The sequence below is a fragment of the Temnothorax americanus genome, unplaced genomic scaffold (assembly GCF_048541705.1).
Source record: "Temnothorax americanus isolate GAGA-0224 unplaced genomic scaffold, ASM4854170v1 Scaffold54, whole genome shotgun sequence".
Lineage (NCBI taxonomy): Eukaryota > Metazoa > Arthropoda > Insecta > Hymenoptera > Formicidae > Temnothorax > Temnothorax americanus.
The window spans coordinates 771,488-793,913 of NW_027509696.1; the positions used below are offsets into that span (position 1 = coordinate 771,488).

A 22,426-nucleotide genomic window follows, 5' to 3' on the forward strand; every position below is an offset into this window, starting at 1 on the left:
AAAGAAGATAACCAGATCGCTTTCCAGCAATAGCAAATGTTACTTGAACTGTTCAGTGTAATCTTCTAACTCCTTTTATGTTATTTTTTGAAGTCACAAAATAATTGTTACAATTTTCTACCGAATTACTTCAATCCTAAACTTAATTATTAGCTTATTAATTTGTTTTCTTATATTTGATATAAATCAAGAGTTTGTACTCTGACTCTTATTTCTTACCACAAGAATTCAGCTGTTCAGTATGTTAATATAGGAATTTCAAAACAGTGTTAGTAACCTAAGGACCTAATATTCACACTGGAGAGAAGATATCTTCTTCCATTACGTATCAAAGCGAACGAAGATTTCAAGAAAATTTTTCTTGATTCTTATATTCTTCGTGCTGCGAAAGTGGTCAGATTGTCATGGAACGGTTGCATTAGTTGCGAGTTTCGCAACTGCAACTATACACAAAACGTACGCGACTTTCGTTTCAACCGCGTATTATACACTTCCGCAATAAAACTCCTTGAAGAGCTACCGGATAGTCGTCATTATTGTCAAGGTTTTAAGAAGACAATGGTTGAGGGATAGTTTCGTGGTGAGGAAGACGTGCCAAGGACTAAAGTGACCAACGCAAGGAACGTAAGGTTAAGGAACATCAACTCTCGATGGCACATGGTTTCTGTCGTGGCCGCGACCACGCGACAAGTCTTTTCCATCCCCGCGAGAGTCTTATTTTGTCGCGGACGGTTAAGTCACGTCCGTGCATGCGAGTGCTATAAATACTATCAATTGAGGCCATTAATTGAACGTAAAGGAGAAAATAATGCGCCGTGACGGGAACCACTGAAACTACGTTTTCCTTATATTTCACTTGATTCTGGAACCATACACGACCATTGTATCTATCCGGCTGCTGTGGTCGAGCTTGCGAGTCCCGACGTTACCAAGGAAATAGAATGGCTGCAATTAATCTCGCCCGGTACAATCGAACCAAGAAGGTGCGCCCTACGTTTATTACTGCAATATCTCTCGCGCTGATGACGTTCGCCGCTCGAGTGCACGTTCGTCACGTAACGTATCCGCCGTATAACGTCATTACACACTCGTTGTACAGCTTGTTAGTAATATATTGCCGACGATTTCTTGGTCTAATTTTGATTAGCCGACAGCAACGTGAATCTAATAGAGATGATTACAAACGTCAATGTATATTTATATCGTAAATACGTTTTTATAAAATAATAGAGAAAGAACTTATAAATTTTACGAGTATTTCTTAATCTTTTTATGTTTGCAAATAACTATATTTATTGCCAGAAATATTACATAAGTTAGTATATATAACATGTAAAGAGAGAGAGAGAGAAGATGAGGAATATATTAAGTATATATGTATATTAACAATATTATATTAGATATATATTGTTAAAATTATTACTGCGTATATATATTAGCACGGCTCTTGTATCATTGAAGAAAAATAGTCGTTGAATCCGGAACTTCCGTTTATTTCAATCTCGCTTCATTACACGTGTACGCGTAAGAAATACGGCTTTTCAGTTTTCGGTGAAATTTCCGACGGAATTCGAGCGTGCGGACGGTGCACAGAAACACATCGGGTAACTGCCGCTTGAGAGTTTCAAGTACTTCTGCAAGCAAGAAAGATATCTGTTCTAGCTCGCGTAGCAGGTGAAGGCGAAATAAGATCGAGGAAGGGGGTGGGGTGCGCCCAGCAACAGCTGTTAGAAAACTTTACAGACCTTTGGGGTAAATAATCTCGAAATGGCGAGGCACTCGCTGGAAAGAGAGAGAGAGAGAGAGAGAGAGACTCTCGTTTCTCAGGACTGTCGAGTTATGATAATTCTTGCAGTTCGCTCGGTCGCGCGAATACAAGGAGACACGATGACAGAACCATTAGGAAATTTAGAAGTAGGTACTAGCAAAATTCACACTTTAATAAAGGGTGATATTTATAAAACCATCAAGAACGCTCCAATTTCCTTATAAAGTATTGATAGAAATTGTCTATTGAAATATGAGATAATACCTACACATATGTAATTGCTATTAATTCCTATAATTAATAATTATTTTGATATGCAAGGATAAGTAACAGACTTTTGTTGCTATATAGATGAAGGAATGTTATCAATTTATTACAACATTTCTCGCGTACACTTATCAACGTTGTCGCGAAAAAACTATTTTCATCTACACTTAATAGTTGCAGAGATTTTTGCAAAACGGTTCTACAGAAATAAGAAACGTTGGAGGAATTTACAAAGGGATCTTTGATGTTCTCTCCCTTGAATGTGCTATTCTATTGTTCCAGGCACGCCGGCATAACTCACTTTTGCAGAGAAGCAATCACATACATATTTACTCGGATATATACATCTTATTCATACCTGTTAGAGTTAAATTGAATATGTACACCCACCACGTTCTTCTTTTCGCTTTACGATTTCTCATTCTTTCCTGTGCTATATTTTTTCCCGTTATTTCATTCTTTTCATCCACTATCCTACTACCTGCGACTTCTTTTTTAACTTCTCAACCTTTCAGCGCCGGGCCTCTCACCGACAGCGAGAAACTTCGTCTCACGGAATAGACGTTGCCTATATTATTATTATGAAAGCACAATTCCACCTTTCACATCCAATTATATCTCGTGAAACTAATCCGCAACTTTCTTTGCTAAATTTCACGTAATAAAATTTTGAAAGCATAATTCGACTCAAACTCCCACGCTGCTGGTCACGCGAACGAAATTTTGCTGACAAGGAGGAGCGGAAAAAATGGGATGACGTACGTTACGTAGTGATGAGAATATCTCACCGTGAGATAGACGTTACTATTCTGATTGTATTACTACGGAAATGATAAAAGAATTTAATTTGCACGAGTTTAAAAATAACTGAAAGCTCTCAAGTAAATTATACACGGCAGCTTTTAATGTATAGTAGATAATATAAATTTTATAACATTATGTCTGGTTTAATACATGGTTTAATACGGATGAAATACAATGGAAGAAGCGAAAATAAGTTATGACAGGAAAAAAACTCTTTTATTATTTACAAAATACAATTTTATTTTTGTGTATATGTCTAACAGTAATAATTTATTACATATAAAATATATATCTTTTTCGCTGAAAGTGCTAACAACTATTCACAATTTAAAAATAATTGTGCATAAGTAGCAAAAAATAGATTTTTATACGCATTTTATTGTTGTTATAAACTATCGTTACTTAAAGTATTATCGCATCTTATCTTCGCATTCGGCCTTGAAGCAAGGCGATTCCCATATACCGCGTTATTGCATATACCGAGCAGCTTTCGCGAGAATTTTGCGCATTCCTATTCTCAAGAGGAAACATACAAAATCTGCAAATAATATTCCCTGTTTTTCCTGTATCCCTTTCGATAGGTGGAATGAGTGCAAGTCAGCACGGCGATATTGCGTATAGAGAGAACGTGCTGGAAATGTATCTTCGTTGATACTGCCGTGCCTAGAAACTTTCACCCAAACGGCATTTTCTCATGTAGGCGTCTCGTGCAACTCTCAGCGCACGAATATTTGCAAAGCGTTACGTATACGGTTCCAGCCGAGTATACCTTCAGAATCGACCTCGTGAATAGTCGAGGTATTTCCCTTACACCATCAGAAAAGAATTCGCGCTAGAATGACTTATAATAGAGTAAATATTGTGTTATTAATATTACTAACGTATATGTATATACTACCAATATAAAATCTAATATACTTTAATCTTATGTACTTATTCGATTGAATAAAGCTACACCTGACAAAAATGTAAGAAATAAAATTAAAATTTGGAGTATAAATTTAATTTAATGTAATTCTATATAATATAATTACGTAAACGTGTAATTATTAATTATAAAAGTATCTGCTCAGAGTATAGATATTTCAAAGATACAATATGTTGTTTCTTTTATATAAATTTTTGCAAAAAAGCCTTTTTGTGTACAAAAAAACATCATAATTGTTATTTAACTTTATACGCGTGACAACAATGTACGTGACGCAATATACGCGACGACAAGTATCACGGGCACGGATAAGAAGAACAGATAAATCATTCTTATGCTTTTAATATTGTCTTCGTTCACGCAGTACTTCCGGGTGGCAGCTGCGGCGCAGAGGACATAACTTTCAATGTCGATCTCCGGAACGATCGGAAATACATCCTGCTCCTCCTTTGTGAGACGTTCCTGCAGCAGGTACACGCGATTCCTTTCCGCTGGCCACGGCCTCGTTGAAATTGACTTCAAAGGTTGAAGTGCATTACGAACTCTGTCGTACTCCGCGAGAATCCTGGGGAGTAGTAAAGGTTTTGCCTTCAGAACCGATCATTTCTTTTTACCTCCTTCCTGCCATTAATGCCGTCTTGCCCAATCTTTTTGGCACTCGAACTCTTAACGATTTCGACTATTCCCATCTTTTTTTTTATTCTTTCTGTAGTATAGAGATCTTTTTCCAAATATTTAGACGAAATCGTAGTTTTCCTCGAATATGTATGGACGCGTATATGCGATAGAATGAAACGTTCTTGAGATTGATTTTTAAATAGCCATTTCAATCATAGTTGAGAAAAAAGATCGTAAAGTACCATTAAGTGTGCGAGCAGGGTAATAAAAAAACTTTCTCCGTCCGTCGCAAACTATATAATTTCCAATCCAACTTATTACGAAGGAATCGCGGAAAACTTGACGGGGGGAGTTTTCTTTCAAGAAGGAAGAAAGCCCGAGCTAAGTTAGTGCGCAAGATTTACTCTGCACGCGTCTGAGAGCAAACGAAAAAATCTGAAAAGTATTTGACAGGACGAATGCCGAAAGCGAATTAAAATATTTTCGTTCACAACTTGATCGGTGAAACGAATCGGTTTCTATAATCTTAAATTATTTTTCTTGTCCTTCCCTTTCCTTCTTATCGCGCATGGAAATGTATAAATAATATTAATTATTTATTTAATATTCTAATACTTTGCGCTAAAAAAATTTTTTTTGAGAAGGTTTGTTAAAAAGTTAATAGTCATTTGAATGAGAAATTTGTCGAATCACTGGTTTCTTGTTGTAATAAGTCGATACACCCTCTAAGAACATAAAAACGAATTACGATAGCCCGTTAAGATTTCCCGAAAGTTTTTTTTATTGTGATCACGGCAGACCTCACTTATTCTCAAAGCAATCAGATATCGGTGGCGCAATTTCTGCAACCGCGGAAACGAGTTTTTCCGTTCGAGGACGCAATTTTCCTTCTCGCAATATTCACGCACGCAATCGAAAGTCTGTTTACATCACTCTTGCGCCTAAATCGCAGTTCCAGATAACTTTTACTTTTACGATTTGCGGCGCGCGTTAACCGAGTGCGCCGCTGCAGGCCTTTCACGACGTCGGAAAGTTGAAGATGCCGAGTGTAAGCGTTCGCGCGATCAGGCGATCACGATCAAACTTTCGCGTGAAGTCTCGTCGAAACTTGCTCGCGAGATTTAGTTATCGGTAAAATTCGAAGCTTCATATATGAACGGTTTTAATCTTTTCTTAATGCTCGCGTATTTAACGAAGGATTATCTTTGAGGTGCATCGAAGTTTAATACTAAACGATTACATCCCGCGATCCTTAGAATTTATAATCGTCGTGTCATATTATTTAAGCGATAAAACGTACAGAAATTACAGACACTGTGTACATGAGTTTTGCTATTGTTGAATTTTAAGTTGTTAAATAATAACCTCGTGTCTCGTGTAATATTTTACGCAAACGGAAATAAATGCGTTAAAGAAAATTGACGGTTTCATCATAATTTAGTTAAAAAGTTACGTAGAATTTCTATCTTAATTTTTAAGCTGCATATTTTAACGCAACGTATAAACTATTTATAACTTATAAATTGAACCGTAATATCAACTAGTAAAAGCGTTACGCTCTTAGAAAATGACTTAGTACCTTTAATAGTGTTGCGTTCTCTGAACAAGTTAATATCGCGAGCAAATTTAATATTGCCAGCTGTTGCAGAAGAGCGTTGCGAAACCAACTTTAAACTTAGACAATACTCCGGTACAAGCAGAGCTTATCCGTGACCTCTCGATCAAGTATCTAATATAAAGAGTACGTAATACAAGAGTAAAGTGTAACATCTATATTTAAGCGATAGCTCCGCTAGCAATTTAAATGTGTCCTATTTACATAAAATATCAATAAATTATAAAATGGTGATTAAAAGTTAACGGAAAGGAACAACCTCGACACTTTCCAAAGGTATTAAATCATTTTTAAAGCAAAGTTAGTGACGGCGAAAAATGGCTGCGCTGAATTTTCCGTGAGACTAGGAAAGGGCCACGCCAACGAAGACGTTGACGAAGCTCTGACGATAAATTCGTGACTCGTGAAATTTCACGATAAATTTCGCGTCCGTATCGTACCTCTGTTTTCTGCCGATTAGACCGAAGACGATGTCGCAGAGTAAGGATGGCAGCCATTCGAGGAGCAGCACCAAAATCCAGTACAGCGGTTCAAAGGACGTCATTCCGCGGATACCGAAGGTTGGATAGGGAAATGTGCAGCCAGCCCGTTGACTTTTTTTAATCAGATTGTCCCACGTGCAGCCCAGCAGTGCCGCATTATAGACCACCGGTTTCGTAGCGTTGGTTCTGCGCGAAAAAACGAGAAAATGCATGAGAGAAAAAGAGAACACATCCATTCACCGCACATTTGATGATTATTTATTAAGCATCATGCGATAATTAATTAACTGTTCCATGACATATTTTGAGTACTTCGTTTCATTTAAAATCATATGTTTTATTTAATAATTTGTGCGAATACACGTATACGTATATACATCTGTATTAACACTTGTAAATTTTACAAGTTTTGAGTGTTATTATAATTTTTTTTTTATTATAATTTTTTTTATTATAATCAGATGACGAAAGATTGTATTACATTACAAAATTTGCTTAAATGTTAATTTTTTTGCACATGTAAAGGAAAGATAACTCAAACATTGTTAGACAGTTTATCCAAGTAATAGCTTAAGGTTATAACGTACACCTAATCTTTTTGTTAAAACTTACGTAAAGTTACTTTTAACAATTATCAATAATTAATCGTATTTCTAATTAGTAATTCCTCTCAAATATGAGAATAATCGGTAAAAGCAAAAGGAGAAGGCACAAGAAACAGATATAGCGTGCTTTGCTTCTTGCAAGGCGAATGCAATCAACTTAATCGCAGTTCAGTCGTTCGGAAATACTTCAGAGCGAATAAGAGATGCTTCTGGTTGAAACTAGAATCAAACGTAAGCTCTCCGGGTTTTCTAGGAAAAGCCCGGAAAAGCCTAGCTATAAGTTTCATTCGATTGGCCCGTTGTTGGCTGACTTAAGCTTGCGATTTAAAAAGTCCGACTTGATTCTCGTTGTGCGTATCGTCTAATTAAAACCTTAAAGCGGATAGAGACGGAAGTTTCGTAAAGGGTATCATTAACTGAGGATTTAAATTAGTTTTCTTATGATCTGATACGCGCGTCGATGTTCTCATTACAATATTATTTTAGATCTCAGATTTTTTTTACGCTCTGCGTGACATGCACTTTCGTCAATGCCTCTTACACGTGAAAATCAGAATGCACCACCTGTATTTTCGACTATTTTGTTTGATAAACTGATTTAATACAACTTAACTAACTGTTCCTGTTAAGAGCATGGGATACAATTTAATTTAACAATTTAACTATCGATTTCAATTATCGTCTCGTACACAATATCCGATAATCGCTTTCTTTGCTGGACACAAATCGCACAGCCGTTATACTCCCTATAAGAATCGAAATTGTACTTACATCGAAAAGATATCTTTTTTTTTTAATTAACGAGAAATGCAAAAGTTCTTAGCCGATACTGCCTAAAACTCAACAAGTTTGTCGCGGTCCTTGATTTAAATTAATACTTAAATTATTACTTCTTTAGGAGTATATATTGTGCATGATTTTAATACAATGCCACGCCACAATCATGTACGTCTGAAATTTTAAAAGTATTAGCAACAGCAAGAATTAATGAAAAGTTAGTCAGTTGGAAATTGAAATTAGTAATTGTACATATTTAGATAACGTTACAAGTCTTTAACGTTACAAGTCATGAACTGATGTTAAAACGATGAATAATAAAAATTTGATAGATATCTCCAATAAGAATATTTTATATTTTTAATATAGACAATATATATATTGTTGAATGCAAGAATTAGTCTTTCAAATTTTGGTTATTCAAGAGGACTAGCAGTTTTGTTCTGTCGATACAGTGAATGCCAATTTACAATACTGACAGTCTGTACTGATTGACAGTCATGTTACACATAGGTAACTGCGTTAGAGAAGTTGTCGAAATATTTGTTAGCTTTTTCAACACAAAGAATTTATGATTTCGTCAAGACGGGAGTAATCATGCTTTCAGCGGATTGAGAGGTGAATCTCGAACAAAAATCGAAAAGAACGAAATTCCGCTTTAGACAATTGGAGCGAAAGCGTAGAATGCGAGCAAACAGTAACAACCACGGAAATCGCGCGCACATGTAAAACGTGTTTGTCCGTATCCAATATTTCGCATTGGAAAACTAGATAAGCCGCGTCTGCAACGAATTCCGATTGCGATATGTTAAAACCTGCAACAGATAGAGAGAGAAAGATTTTATCCTTTTTTTTAAATTAATGATTTAATTTTTTTTAATCAAACAAATTTTGTTTTTCACAGATCCGTTAATCGATAAGTAATTAAATTTACGTACGTGGAATTTTCCACGGATTTTCACGTTTTTCCTTCCTCGAATGGATTGCCACCTTCGAGTGGTAGAGGGGTTTGCGGTCGCACTTCAGTTACACTCGCTCAAGAGTGTAACTGAATGTAATCTATCAAGAGGAACCTTTCCGCAAGCCAAGGTGTAAGCCACCGTGTCGACGGCTGCGTGGCGCAGAGGGAGCTACGTCGCCTCCCGGATATCGGTTTGCTTTCCGGGAGTACGGACCAAGCCCCGGGCATTCGCGGTTCTGCATTCGGTTGACATCGCGCGATCGTGGTACTCGTGGAACCAAAAATGTAACCAGATAATAATAATATAAATAATGTAGACAAAGTCCTCCAGGGCGTCTAGCAGAGAGATCCCTGATGGGAAGCGAACAATCGGAGAAGTTCTCAATTGCGGAGTCGGGTCCGACTAAGACTCGAGCTCATTATAACAGCGCTGCGAGACACCGTTATAAAATGCAGCTGCAGAGAGAGGGAAAAAGTTCACAGTCCTATCTCTGTGACTGCTTCGAATTCAAAGAATAAGGGAGGAGGAGAGGAGAGAGAGGTGTGATGTGGTCGGCATGCAAAAGCATGTCAGAGACCGGATTATAGTACTCTCAGTCTGTCGATCAGTTGCCTGAATAAGAGGCCCAAAATTACTAATTAAGGGTCACGCCCAAATGACTAGAGGTATAATCAGGCCTTTGTTCCTGAGAGCTACTCTGATAAGAAGCTACGTGTTATAATAGTGAGCAGGTATAGGAAACTGATCAGTGTGCGTATCATTGAACTTCCCGAGGATATGTTCCATTTTCATGGGCAGGTGGGGGAGGGATAACACAGTTATGTTTATAACTGCTCCAATGAACAATCGGCGGATTGGCTAATTAAAAAGCCAATTTGCCAAGATCAAAATCGGGGATACTCCTCTCTATGCGCTGCGGGCTCAGAGTTACTCAAACGTCATCGAGACGTAGTACACGTGGAAGAACCAGATTTGTCGAGAAGACTACTAAGTTTCTCGACAGACAGGTCTGGCGGCTAGAGTGAGTCATTGTAAGGGAAAATCAAAGCAGAGATGCCAAATGTACTCAATTTGCCCTGATCGGCGGCCCTTCGTAGAAAGCTTTGAAGAATTGTGGTTTCAAGTCCTGCGGACTGGGTCAGGCAATTGTAAAGTTGCTTAAGAAGAACGTGGAAGATATATGAAGGAGAACATTTGGGATAACAGACACCCCACGCTCTTTAATTTCTCGAAATTTTGCACTTTATGCTTTTGAAAAGCAGACAGGCAAGATTATCATGCTGACATTAATTATAGTAATATTATTTGTCGGAGAGAGTATAATAGTTTTTTTATTTACGCTTGAAATCACTTTAATATTTACTTGTAAAAAGATATTGAGCAATTCTCTCTCAGCACTTCTCGAGAGCTTTATTGAAACACAATAACGATAATTATTTTTCTGAACTGAATAAAAACTGTTACATGCTTTGAGAAAAAACAACGAGTTGCGCAATATGTATTTCTGAGAAGAGATAGCTATCACATCACTTTGTGATTCATATCTCGTAATTATAGATTACTGTTCCGTAACGTTGCATAACACCGTTGCATACACGTGAACGCCTTTAGCACCGGGTTTGACTTTCTCTCACTCTAATTAAACATTAAACGAACGTAATATTTAAGAGCAACTTGATATTCCTTACGTAAATATATTGTAAAGGTATATTGATAAATGGCTTTCTGTGTAGAAATTTAATTATTACAATGAGATGAGTTACGGCGTGTTAAGTTTGATTAATGCGAACACAGCCATAAAATTTCACAGCAACAAGAATTAAAAGCGCTTTAAATTTGAGCTGCTGGATTAATTTTTCCCTGGACAATCAAATATCCTTGTTATTCTTATTAATGAATGAAAACTTTTATAAATATAATGCAAAGTAAATAATATAAATTTTGCGTTTTATACGTACATGCCAATTTCCCACGCGGCCGCGATCATCGTGTTTACCGCTGTGTCTAGCGGGGTGACTTCGGCCGGCAATTCCGAATTGCCGAGCGCGAAGCCCGCGCCGATCATGAGGGCGGTGGGTGCTTTGAGGGTCTCAACGAAACCGGGCATAGGTTCCTTGTAAGCCGGGCCGATGCAAGGAAAACGCACCAGAGCGATAGGTAACTCGGGAATCTTTTCATTCTGTAGACACTCTTCTATCTTGCCGCGATGCTTGAAAATGGTGGACGCCACAGCGACGCTCTTGAGCTTCGGCAAATCCTGACAATATTCCAGGAAGAAGTCGTGCGGCCCGGCGGCATGGAAGGCCACGGTGATCTCTCTCAACGCGGTTTTGTCTTCGGTGCTTAGGGCAAGATCCTCGTAAAGCAGATTCCCCTCGAACGTTTTCACGCGCGAGATCGCGCCCGGCATCTCCTGCCTCAGTCGTTCGTACCTGCCGGGTGATAATAACGTTGGTGACGTAAATCGGCTTTGGAATTTACTCTCAGGAGGTTTCATCAAAATGGAGATGCGCCGCGGCAGGAAAAGATTGCGCGAAACGGACGTCGTTAAAAAAAATGTCAAAGAATTGCCGAATAATGCACCAGATTTAAATTACGCGACGCAAAGTCCCATCCCTGAGCTCATAGCCAGAATGCAGAATGACTATCGGAGACACCCAGAAATTAAGATGCACAGTGCAAAACTAACGAAAATATTTAATATTAATCACTGCGAAAAGAGAGTAACACGAATTTTATTCTATTAAAGGAGATGTATACGTATATAACAATTATTAAAATCCTTTCCGATTCTATGCACTTGCTGGGCTTTAGAAAAATTAAAATAAGAGCACAGCCCGCATATTTTGTCATTTCGAGTCTTGCCTAGAGATTTAGACAATTAACACCATGACTATTCTAAGCAGAACAAATTTAGGGGAGGGGTCGCAAATAGAGCGAAGAAAATTGGACAAGTCGCCACAGTCGAGAGCGATTTCGCCGAACGTAATAGCGTTGAAGCGGTTGCACCTTGAACGCTTGAGCTGCTCATCCATTTGCATTTTCTCATTTACGCGCGGGGCGATCCTCTTTTTCAAGCGGAAAAACGCAGCGATCCGGCGGTAACTACGATTTCCCGGGGGAAGACAATCTTTTCGCGGATTTTAATTTCGCGAAATTCAAAACACGCGGACGAATTTTCCGCGCGGTCGCGGATTTTGCAAGGACGAGGAAGAAAGAGAGAGAGAGAGAGAGAGAGAGAGAGAGAGAGAGAGAGAGAGAGAGAGAGAGAGAGGAAGAAAAAGCACCCCGGGCCGCGTATACTTCATAATCTTTCTAAAGGGGGCACGGAGGCGTGTGCTAATGAAAATAAATCTCTGTCTGCGAGCTTTAGCCGTACTCTCTCCGAAAAGGAAAAGGACCATCGCGCGACGCAACGGCGCTGAGTTTCATCTCGCGAGCATCTTTGCTATTCGGGCGATCGTTGAGACGAGCACGGGGTTTAACCCTTATGTCAATACCCGGAATGGTCGGAATGTGCGACGTTGTTCAATACCCGGGTACCCAGGTACCCACCTGTATACATATGGGTAAAATTTTTAATGTTTGCATGAAAATTTTGAACTTTTTACTATCGAAATATGCAATGAACTTTTTGTTTCAATACCCGGAAGTAAAAAAATTATTGTTTTGAAGTTTACCTACTTGATTCTAATACCCAGGGTACCCGGGTATCCACTTTTAAGAATATGAGTTTTATTATAGTTATTGATTAAATTAATTTATAAATAATTGTTTCGTATTAATTTACCATTAATACTATAACCATATTAATTATTTATAAATTAATTTAGTCTATAATTATAATAAAACTCATATTTTTAAAAGTGGGTACCCGCGGGTACCCTGGGTATTGATATAAGGGTTAACGAGGCAATCGGGTTTGCGCGACTAAATACGTGCCTAAACACGTGCGTTCGATCGTATCTAGCTTTCTCACTCTGAATTCCCTCTTTATTACCGTGCGATTTCGGACGGGCGATCGCCGAGCGTATCGAGTGCTGCTATCATTTTAATGGACATCGTTCGCGGTAAGTTTCCAATTGTCGAAATTGCAAAACTGTATAAATTTTTAGGAAAGATTCGACAAATTGTAAAAGAGATCGAATCAAAAGGTTCTAAATTACTTTATTTTTATTTTCGGATATTAACTTACATGTCAAATGTTGGATGGAGAAGTAAGATGTTACAAACAATAATTAACATAATATTGATGTAGAATTAAATTCTTATTGAGTAATACATGGAATCAATAAATCAAGAGAAAAATTCCTCTGTGTTGTGCAATATCACATTTTTTTATGAAAGAGTAATAAAAGTGATAACAACTTTATTTCGAAAAAATTTTTGGAATGTGTCGTTCTTCCCGTCACTGCGCGTGACTGCTCGCGAAACGAAAATCTAATTTTGCAATCGATTCTCAACGTAAGGTGGGGATCCTTCCACGTTCTCGGAATTCCCGCGGAAAACCACTAGGCGTGAAAAGAGAAAGAGAAAGAGGGAAAGAGAGAGAGAGAGAGAGAGAGAGAGAGAGAGAGGTGTCTTTTTCAGTTCGACGTCCTCTGGAATAAATTCGGCGCACGCGAGCACCCCGACCGGATTCGCGATCACAATTTAACGCTCACAAAGACGATATCGAGCGACCGGCGCGATATACAGGCACAAGATGAACGCGAGGAAGATACCGCTCGTACCCAGGCGACGCGAATATCTTCTTTAGCCGTTCCTCGGCGTTGAGACCATTTTGGGATCTGAGAACGACGTACACCCTGACGCCCGGTAAGCACCGTAGGATCTTCTCCAACAGAACGCGTCCCAATTCGCTGTTGACTCCCGTGAGGAGCACCACGCGGTTCGCGTACCACTCGCGCAGAGACATTCTCGATGACTGGGGCCTGCTTGAAAAGTGAACCGCAGTGAACGGCGCGAGGTGTCCGTTTCCACTTGGTGTGATAGTATACCTGGTGGAATATTACTTACGAGAAAGGAAAAGAGACATTTGCATTCTGGCTTAATGCAACGATCAACGTGCAAAATTTCGAGATTATGACAAACATTATTAGCCTTACGCATAATTTGCAATAAAATGCAATATCATATATACATACATATATTTAATAATAGCGTACCAAACAATATAAAAGAAAGATGTCTAATAAATGTAAAAGAAATATATGTAAATAAAAATTTAGAATGTTTTTTTAAAACACGTTTAATATGCTTTTCAAATATTTGCGAAATTATTCAGTTTTCTCACGCAATAATACATGTGCTAAAATGAAGTTTGTGTACACTGTATACACACACATGTGGGCTACTTTCTAAATGCATTTTTGTTACCGTAAGCATTTTTTTTAGCATTATAAGTGGTTTCGATTAAACGTTCCTGGCTAACGTGTGCATATTTGTGCATTTTTGGATGTTTCAAAAGACCAATATTAAAGATTGTACGTTTTGTTAAATTATTATTTTATATAATTTAGATTATTTTCTGTAGACTCATACAAATATTGGTTCTTTTGAAATTATTTGCAAATTACAGTAATATACAAACATCAAGCTTTAATTAAATAAATATTTAAAATTATGCATTAGGAAATAAATTTGGAAATAGTATATGACAATTAGACTGGACCACATAATCGATCCGTTTTGATGAGACCTTGTTGTCTCCATTGTTGCAAGTGTCGAATGATCAACCGGGACATAGGAATTGAATTGGCAAGGAATTGGTAGTGCAAGGAGCCCCATCGATGTCACTGGTATTTCGATGTAAATGAAAGCGACGTTTATGGTAGCTACGTTTACCAAGATTGCCAGTTACGTGGGCTTTACATTACCATAAAATCCGTAGCTTCGACTACGGTACTTCATTGCGTTTAGATCAAGCATCACGTGTACCTCTGATTTACGAGCAAATAAATTAATGAATAAAAACGCCCGTATAATTTTTTATCACATTGTTGATTTATAATTTACGCTTGTAGCGAAAACTGGTATTATATTTGTCTGATATGCAAAGGAAGTTAATATATCTCCATTAGTGATTTAATGAGATCTGTTATTTTTTATAAATGGGTATTTTTAGAACGCATGCATCACATTTAAATATTTGTATATTATGACTTTTTGTTATGACTAATTTAAAACGAAAATTACAACTGTGCTCTAAAGAATATAGACAGATTTATATTTAGATTCTAGATATTGATATGTTCGTTCTGTACATGCCTGTCTAAACAAAGGTGTTCTCACGACGTCGATAGCGAAATGACGCGCTACCCCACAGATGCAATTCCACAGGCCCGAAATTGATGTTAGGACGGTCAATTGGCACAAATAGATATGGCGCGGGAAATATTCGGATTTTGGATGTGGCCGGCTATTCGACGCGCAATTTCCCTGTAACACCGCGCCGCGCCCGGCCTCGTTTTTTCCCGCCGCGGTATTTCCATGTATGAATATGTGCATTTTTTTTGTTCCGGTGCATGTTTCGTTTCATACATGCCCGTCCACGCGCGCCTGTTGTTTTCAATGCCCAGGCCCGACAAATCGCGCCCGATGGCTCGCTGTTTACGAATAAAAAATCAAGCCAATTTGAAGCAAACCGTGGTTTCACACACGGATGAAAATCCGCGAGCTTTCCAGCGATGGCCGAGCGTCATAAAGGCCGGTCAATAACGATAATATGTGTAATGATACCATGCATGCAAAGCGCACCAGCGCGGCCTCACACTTTAATTACTTTTTCTGATGAGCTTTGCTGGTCATCCGATGTATTATTTGTATCAGAATTTTTTTCGGTATCATACATCTCGTTAGTATACGTAATAATAATAATAATATATGCTAATAACTAATGAAATATATACATCGATATATAATATTTTGACATGATGTTAATTGATTTAATGATAAAGAAATTGATAACATATCTTCATCCGTATTATTTTTCTCTCATCTATTTTTAATGTGGAGGTTTACATTGATTTTTTTAAATTTTAAGATAAGATACATATAAGCCGACAGATTTTAATAATGCATACACACAACGCGAGAACAATGCTGAGAGCATTTTCGGCAATCTTTCGAAAGTCTAATTTAGATTTATGTAATTACGTTTAAATTAGAAACTGCATAAGTGCTGTGTGTGTGCATAGTTGTAAAGTGTGGCTGAAAGTATACGACCATAATATCAGTCGCGTGAGTGCATGAAGATAGAACCGGTTTGGCGTGGCGTTGCATAACAAGGATTGAGATCGCACGAAAGTACGATATCGCGATTCTTAGAATCAGTGGCCGAGTTACGTAGCCTCGACGATTGTTTGTTTGTTTTTATTTCGTGTCGGCGTATTTTGCCTCGCGAGATAAGCAACAGAAAGAAAAGGAAAACCACAATTGATAGCACCGTTAACTGCTTCCCTTCCACCTATTTCTCTGCTACATTTCAATTTCTTATTTATTTAGTCTGCATCAGGGATGAGAGACTAAATCGCAAAGTCATTTGGGCTTAGCGAACTCACGGACTCGAGCTCATTACACTGTGGACATACATTTACACATTATATATATTCATCACACGCGTTTTTATGAGTGATACAATAAACATTTGAGGAAAAGTAAAAACAATTTAATGTTAAATAAGAAATATAAAAATTAGATTGAGAAATAAGAAAACGTATTTAATATCGAATAGAATAGCAAAAGTTTATTTTTTTATTTACATATTTTAATTAAGTAAAAATAAATAATAATGCAATCCATATATAAAAGTTCAAGATGCGCGGTCATCAATCTTCCCCGTCCAATAAATCGAGATAAACGATTACCAGGCGATCATACCTTGACGAATGATATTATACGTCAGAAATAAGGAAAACTGCCGTACTCTTTATGCATTTATGTATTACGTAGAGCACGGGGAGTTCTTTTGGCGGAAAGACGCCGCGGTTCTGCCATTCGAACGCGTCGATGAATAAAACAGCATCGCCGACCTCGCCAGACTCTTCGTTCGATCCACCTATATATTTTTTATTGTCCGACTCGGACGCGTTTCACGCATATATTCTGCATATGTGCAGATTTCTCTCCGCGTCGACGGTATTTTTTCATGTGAAATTTTACAATATAGCGGAAACAATGAAGGAGCGCATAACGCATGTCACTTGTCAGTTCATTCTGGATGCGTGTATCGCAAAAATTATATTGTTCACGTCGCAAACACAATAAAGCACGCCTAAGGTGATCCTAAAGCCGTGATCCTAACCGGTTTTTTATTTTCAGTTTTTTTCTTAGCACTAATCTTTTAATTGGCTTTAACTGTTAAATTAATCCGATATAAATTCACGAGGTGTATTTAATAAATCAATAGTTTCATTTTCATCGAGATTGACGATGACATAATTTCTACGTACGATAAAATTCGAGAAAATAAAGCAATATTAATATACATATGTATGTGCCACGTACAGTATGCATTCGTTTTTATTACTTGGCTCTTAAAAATTTGAAACATTTATATATCGTGTTCGTGCATGGATGTTTGGTATAATTCCTCCAAATATAGTGGTAATCTTGTTAAGTTCTTTAATTCTTCGTAGAAAACCGTAATACAATTTTAGAAAAGATTTTATCAGTAACATTAGCAAAGGTGACGCATCATTGGTCGTGTTAATGTAAAAGATAATTGGCTGTTTTGCGAGTTTTAATGTCTTTAAGAGTTCACGCCGGATGTTTCTTCCGAGCACTCAGCTCCGCGTCTGGACTTATTTTACCGTTATGCTAAATATAGGATATGGCATATACTCGAGAGCATTGTTTTTCCCTTAGCCAGACAAATAACAGTTAAGAGAGGAGTCGTTGTGTGATAGTGTACGAAACACACGGAATCGCGCTATTATGCGGGAAAGATTAAAATTTGAATTGTTACGGGTACAAATTTCTACGTTTGCGACGCATCCTAAGTGGCCGGATATTTCTAAACGGTAATAACGCAGTTTATATTGCTGATACAGATTATGGTGCATGTGTACTGTTATTAAACGATTCGTATTCGTATATAGCGTCCGTGTTAATCCGGTAATAGAAACTACGGTAATGTTGTCGACGAGCTTTTCGCAATTTATGCACTAATTTCATTAAATAAGACAACGATCGTAATATTGTTGCAAATTGTTTCTACCGACGAAAATGCATTATCGTGTAAATTATCACAGTATTGTAGCGTTATATTAATTCGCTACGAACTTCTTAATTGATATACAAAAATAATATTTTGCATAAAACCACACAAGAGATTCAATTAGATGAAACTTTCATCCAGTATATATTTGGCAATCATTCATTAATTACATATTAATGTGTTGACAAAAGAGATTTTTATTACAACCGATATGTATCTGTATTGATTATTATATTTTATCTATACATCCACATATCACACATATTATATTTTATATAACACAATTAAAAGATTATCTTGTCAACAAAGCATGTAAGAAACGTACTATTCATCTCTATAATAATAATCGTAAATTATCTCTAATTTACATATTTTTATGATATACCGTTCTTTGGACATAGGCCATTTATGAATGCATATGTATATAAGAAAAGTTGTTTTCTATGTATCGTGAGGAATTATATAATGATTATCTAGATATTACTCGCGTTTTTATATATTTAACAATATTTTATAACTACAATTGCCATAATTATTGCCTTGCGTTTACAAAAAATTCTAGATTATTAATTCAACAAATAAAACGATAAGTTTATATGACTCTGTAGATCGATGTAATTAAAATTAATGGAAAATTGACCCCGTGACTACGTACGTAGTCACTTGCGGCAGATCTAGTAATGGTTCGGACGATCTTAGCAAACAGACCTTTCGTTTTCGCGGCCTTCGATTTTTTCACGTAACCCTTTAATATCCTATCAATGTCCGGGCTGTGAATGCACTGTCTCGTTTCCGGATTGTAGATGTAACCAAGTCGGCAGATGCAGGCATAATGACCGGGCAGATTTAGGCAACTCTCGCTGTTCCGCGTGCAATTGTGCGTACCTCGGACGCACTCGTTCACGTCGACGCACAGCCCGAATCTGGAAGACCACTCGTAGCCGCGCTGATGACATTCGCAGCTCACGTTAATCTGATTCGTTCTGAGCGCCTGGAAGTCGCGATTCTCGTCCCGGTTCAGGGTGCATTTTCGATGCGCTACGAACACGACCAACGGTAGTTAGCTCGCTTGAGGGTAGAAAGACTTCAAGGGTGGTTAATTGCGCGCGCGGAGCACATGGAATGCAAACGAGCATGCAAAGCTCGACCGTAGTAAAGTGCCGGACTCGTTGTGTTTGTCGTAAGACAAAACGAGAATCCCATCTGTGGAATTACACGTTTTTGAAACTTGCGATAATACGGCTCTGATTTATTTACACAAATTTCAATTGTGTATGATGATTAGCAAGTCATGAAATTAAAATATTACTATTTCTTACAAGAAATTATTTTTGCACTAATTATATATTTTTTACAAGAATCGGCTGTATAAAAATAATAATAAAAAAAAAAAAAACGGGGAGAGAGAGGCTACATTTCCTATAGTATCATCAATTAAGAATGACATATCCATTACACTGTATAGCAGCGTTTTTCATCGATATGATTATACGCGCTTTACGTAGAGTTAGTTCAATCATTATGTTGGAAAATATAAATAAACCTTTCGCGCGATGTAGATATTTGTAACGGGTGTCTAATAGTCACCTGGTCGATTCTCAGCGTAGCAAGGGTTGCTTTGCGACTGGTAACAGTCTTTCATGTATCGGATGTGTTTCATAGGACAACAATGGTCCGGGCAGAAACTGTATAGGGCACAGGCGTACGGTTTGGTGTCGTCCGCTCGTGGATCCTTGTTATAAACACCGTATTCATCAAGACAATTGGCGTGATTGTCACAGGGCTCGCCGAAGGTAGCTAAGTCTGGGACGCCCAGCATCGTGTACCAGCACATATAATAGCTGACAGTGGTACGCCATTGGAAGCGTTCTGAAAATAGTATTCAACGATCTACGTCTGCGACTGAAATATTATAATATCTGATATTATCTCTGTTGCCTTTGTTAACTCATCGATTTACGTCACAGAATTAAACGATTTGGTTTTTATGTATTATTGTAGCCTGAAGACTTCGCGTGAAGGAATTATTCATAATTGTTGAACCGTGCTCGTTTCTATCGTTACTATTTCAAACGATGACTAATACAGTTAGCCAATTTATCTTTTTCTGACCTATTTTTTAAGAATTAATAATTTTATGTGAACCTAATGAATTATTTATGCATCACAATCATATTTGTAGCAGTAATCTTTAAGCAGAATCACTTTATAATTAAATCATTTTTTAACTGTTTGTGAGAACTTATGTATACTGGATTATTGTGAAAACCTTCGAGATTTATGTTTTTCCAGTTTATATAGCTCGCAGCGTTAAAAGTTTGATTATATTAGCACTTGGTTCTAATTTTGAGAGAGTAAATGATACACAATCAAGTCTATAACATATCAGTATGTGAATCTAATTTTGAGAAAGTAAACGATACAATGAAGTCTATCGCTTAGTTCGGTTAGAAACATTTTCAATCAGACAACGATTTAGCCGTTAGCATGTGCAAATCGAGCTTAATGTTCCGGCGTGATTAGATTGCTCGCGACGAATCGATGCACTTGCCGATTGGACCCTGAAACGGAACTGCGGCAAGATTGTCCCGCCTTTGGGCTATTTGGCAGTCCCTTTGAGCGGCCAAAATCTGTTCAGTATTGTTCACTGGATCCCACTTCTGTTCTCTCATGACCATGACGGTGTCGTCCTCGCGCCTGAGGGCCGTAAGCCTAATGATCCTCTCGAGATACTTGAGGCACTCGACAAAACTCGCCTCGCAGTGCTTACGCACCTCCCAGTGCAGGGATCTCAGACCGGGTTTCGGGAACTCTTCATACAGTCTGCCCGTAGCCTCCTCCGCACTCTTGTAGTACCGATGATCGTAGTCGTGGAATTTGTGGGCGCGAATAAAATACGCCGCGTCACGGATCACCCGGTTCCTGTCCAAGCTAGATTCTGGCACGTTCGTCGCCTCCGGGTCCACGTCGGGCACGTCGCTCACCCGTATGTTGTGGTCCATAACCTGCTCGGTCAGCGGCACCTTTGGCATTTCCACCTTGTCCTCGTCCTCTCGCGTACTCAAGTCGGTAACAGTGGACTCGACAGTAGATTCGATCATTGGCGGTAATGGCGTTGTGACGGCCGTTATTAGCGGCACGCGAAATATAATAAGAAAAATGTAAATAAGACGTAATGTACATTTGGTGAACTTCATCTTGAATGTGCAGCTTTTTGTGAAAAAAAATTTTTTTTTTTTTTTAAGACAATATATAAAATGTTTATTGATGACAATTTAATTTATGTTTTAATATGATATGTGTGTGCAATATTTTTTTTTTTTTTAGATACAATTATTCTTCCTGAAGTTTCTATTTCGAGAATTTTAAGAATAGAAACGTCACATATGTGTGCCGGATTTGAAATAAACATATTTTTTCCTTTTTGCGAATGAATGTGTCTCGGGTGAATTGACAAAATTTCTTTTCTGGTCGCGTTGCTCGGATGAGTATCGGGGGTGATCTCGGGAAGCGCGATGCATTCTATTATCTGGCACGCAGATGCACGTTCAAATTACTTGAATTGCGAGAGAGACCCCGCCGTTGTTCATCCGTCTCCTTGCTCGCGATGCTGAAAAGACGAGATGAGAAGCAGCGAAAGCGCGAGGAAAAAAAAGGGGGTACACGGGAAAAAGTTATATTAAGCCGTATTCCACTGCGTGCTCGAGAGTTATTCACCTCCCGCAACATCCGCCGGCTTACGATTTTACCATCACTGGCGAGTGTCTCACCAGCGAGGATAAGTACCCTTGTTATATCTCATTCAGTCGCGGCTTTATTCGCGCGGCCGGGTGACTTCGCGTTAAAGGCGACTTTGCCCTTGTCTGTGTCTTAGCGCGGGTTTACACACAGAAACTTCGTATAGCAACGCGTAATAAGACGCACCTTCGCGAAACGAGGTGAATCAACTTCGCCGGTTCTCTCGAGAGTGACTACATTAACCCTTTAAGAGTACTATCGACTTTACTTAAAGTGTATTCATAGCACTCATCTAAATGAAGTTAATCAGAAAATCATGTTGCCTCATATATAAATTACATAGGGTATAAAAAGAAGAACTTAATCTTTTCTTTTCTGTTTTCACTTATGAATATATAAAAACCAAAGTTATTTTAATATAGCTCGACTGGCATTCAGCTTAAAGTATATTTGAAAATTTAATTATAATTAAGTATATATTTACTCACAATTTCAATATTCAAGTAAATTTGTACGCTTTGTATATAAAGATAGATGTTAGTCATGCCGCGCTGTTGAGCTTTATATCAACGAAGCTTGCCGTTTGTATAAATAAAAGACCCCGCGCGAACAGCCGCGAGCGGATATCTCATCGAATTTCGG

General features: G+C 38.0%; 3 protein-coding genes across 3 annotated transcripts in view; 1 reads left to right on the forward strand and 2 right to left on the reverse strand.

Annotated features, from left to right (window-relative positions):
• LOC143904600 (zwei Ig domain protein zig-8) overlaps window positions 1-22,426 on the forward strand; it is a 177,406-nt gene that overhangs the window by 43,058 nt on the left and 111,922 nt on the right. The gene's annotated exons all lie outside the window — the stretch shown is intronic.
• On the reverse strand, window positions 3,027-13,769 carry LOC143904569 (fatty acyl-CoA reductase 1). Its single transcript, XM_077419373.1, has 4 exons — window positions 13,560-13,769; window positions 10,785-11,258; window positions 6,441-6,668; window positions 3,027-4,332 (listed from the first exon to the last, which is right to left on the reverse strand). Exons 1-4 carry the CDS (start codon window positions 13,742-13,744, stop codon window positions 4,014-4,016), a joined length of 1,206 nt encoding a protein of 401 aa, XP_077275499.1. The 5' UTR covers window positions 13,745-13,769; the 3' UTR covers window positions 3,027-4,013.
• Window positions 18,112-21,923, reverse strand: LOC143904570 (uncharacterized). The gene is made up of 3 exons (XM_077419374.1): window positions 20,598-21,923; window positions 19,634-19,915; window positions 18,112-19,084 (listed from the first exon to the last, which is right to left on the reverse strand). Exons 1-3 carry the CDS (start codon window positions 21,241-21,243, stop codon window positions 18,639-18,641), a joined length of 1,374 nt encoding a protein of 457 aa, XP_077275500.1. The 5' UTR covers window positions 21,244-21,923; the 3' UTR covers window positions 18,112-18,638.

What these genes read in the sequence shown, in the direction of transcription:
- LOC143904570 (XM_077419374.1), bottom strand. Translation starts at nt 21,243, where the DNA reads ATGAAGTTCACCAAATGTACATTACGTCTTATTTACATTTTTCTTATT. An exon ending in TCCGTTTCAGGGTCCAATCG is followed by an intron (nt 19,916 to 20,597) that starts GCAAGTGCATCG and finishes TACTATTTTCAG; the next exon opens with AACGCTTCCAATGGCGTACC. An exon ending in CTACGCTGAGAATCGACCAG is followed by an intron (nt 19,085 to 19,633) that starts GTGACTATTAGA and finishes TCGTGTTCGTAG; the next exon opens with CGCATCGAAAATGCACCCTG.
- LOC143904569 (XM_077419373.1), bottom strand. Translation starts at nt 13,744, where the DNA reads ATGTCTCTGCGCGAGTGGTACGCGAACCGCGTGGTGCTCCTCACGGGA. An exon ending in AAGATATTCGCGTCGCCTGG is followed by an intron (nt 11,259 to 13,559) that starts GTACGAGCGGTA and finishes ATCACCCGGCAG; the next exon opens with GTACGAACGACTGAGGCAGG. An exon ending in GCCGCGTGGGAAATTGGCAT is followed by an intron (nt 6,669 to 10,784) that starts GTACGTATAAAA and finishes TTTTTCGCGCAG; the next exon opens with AACCAACGCTACGAAACCGG.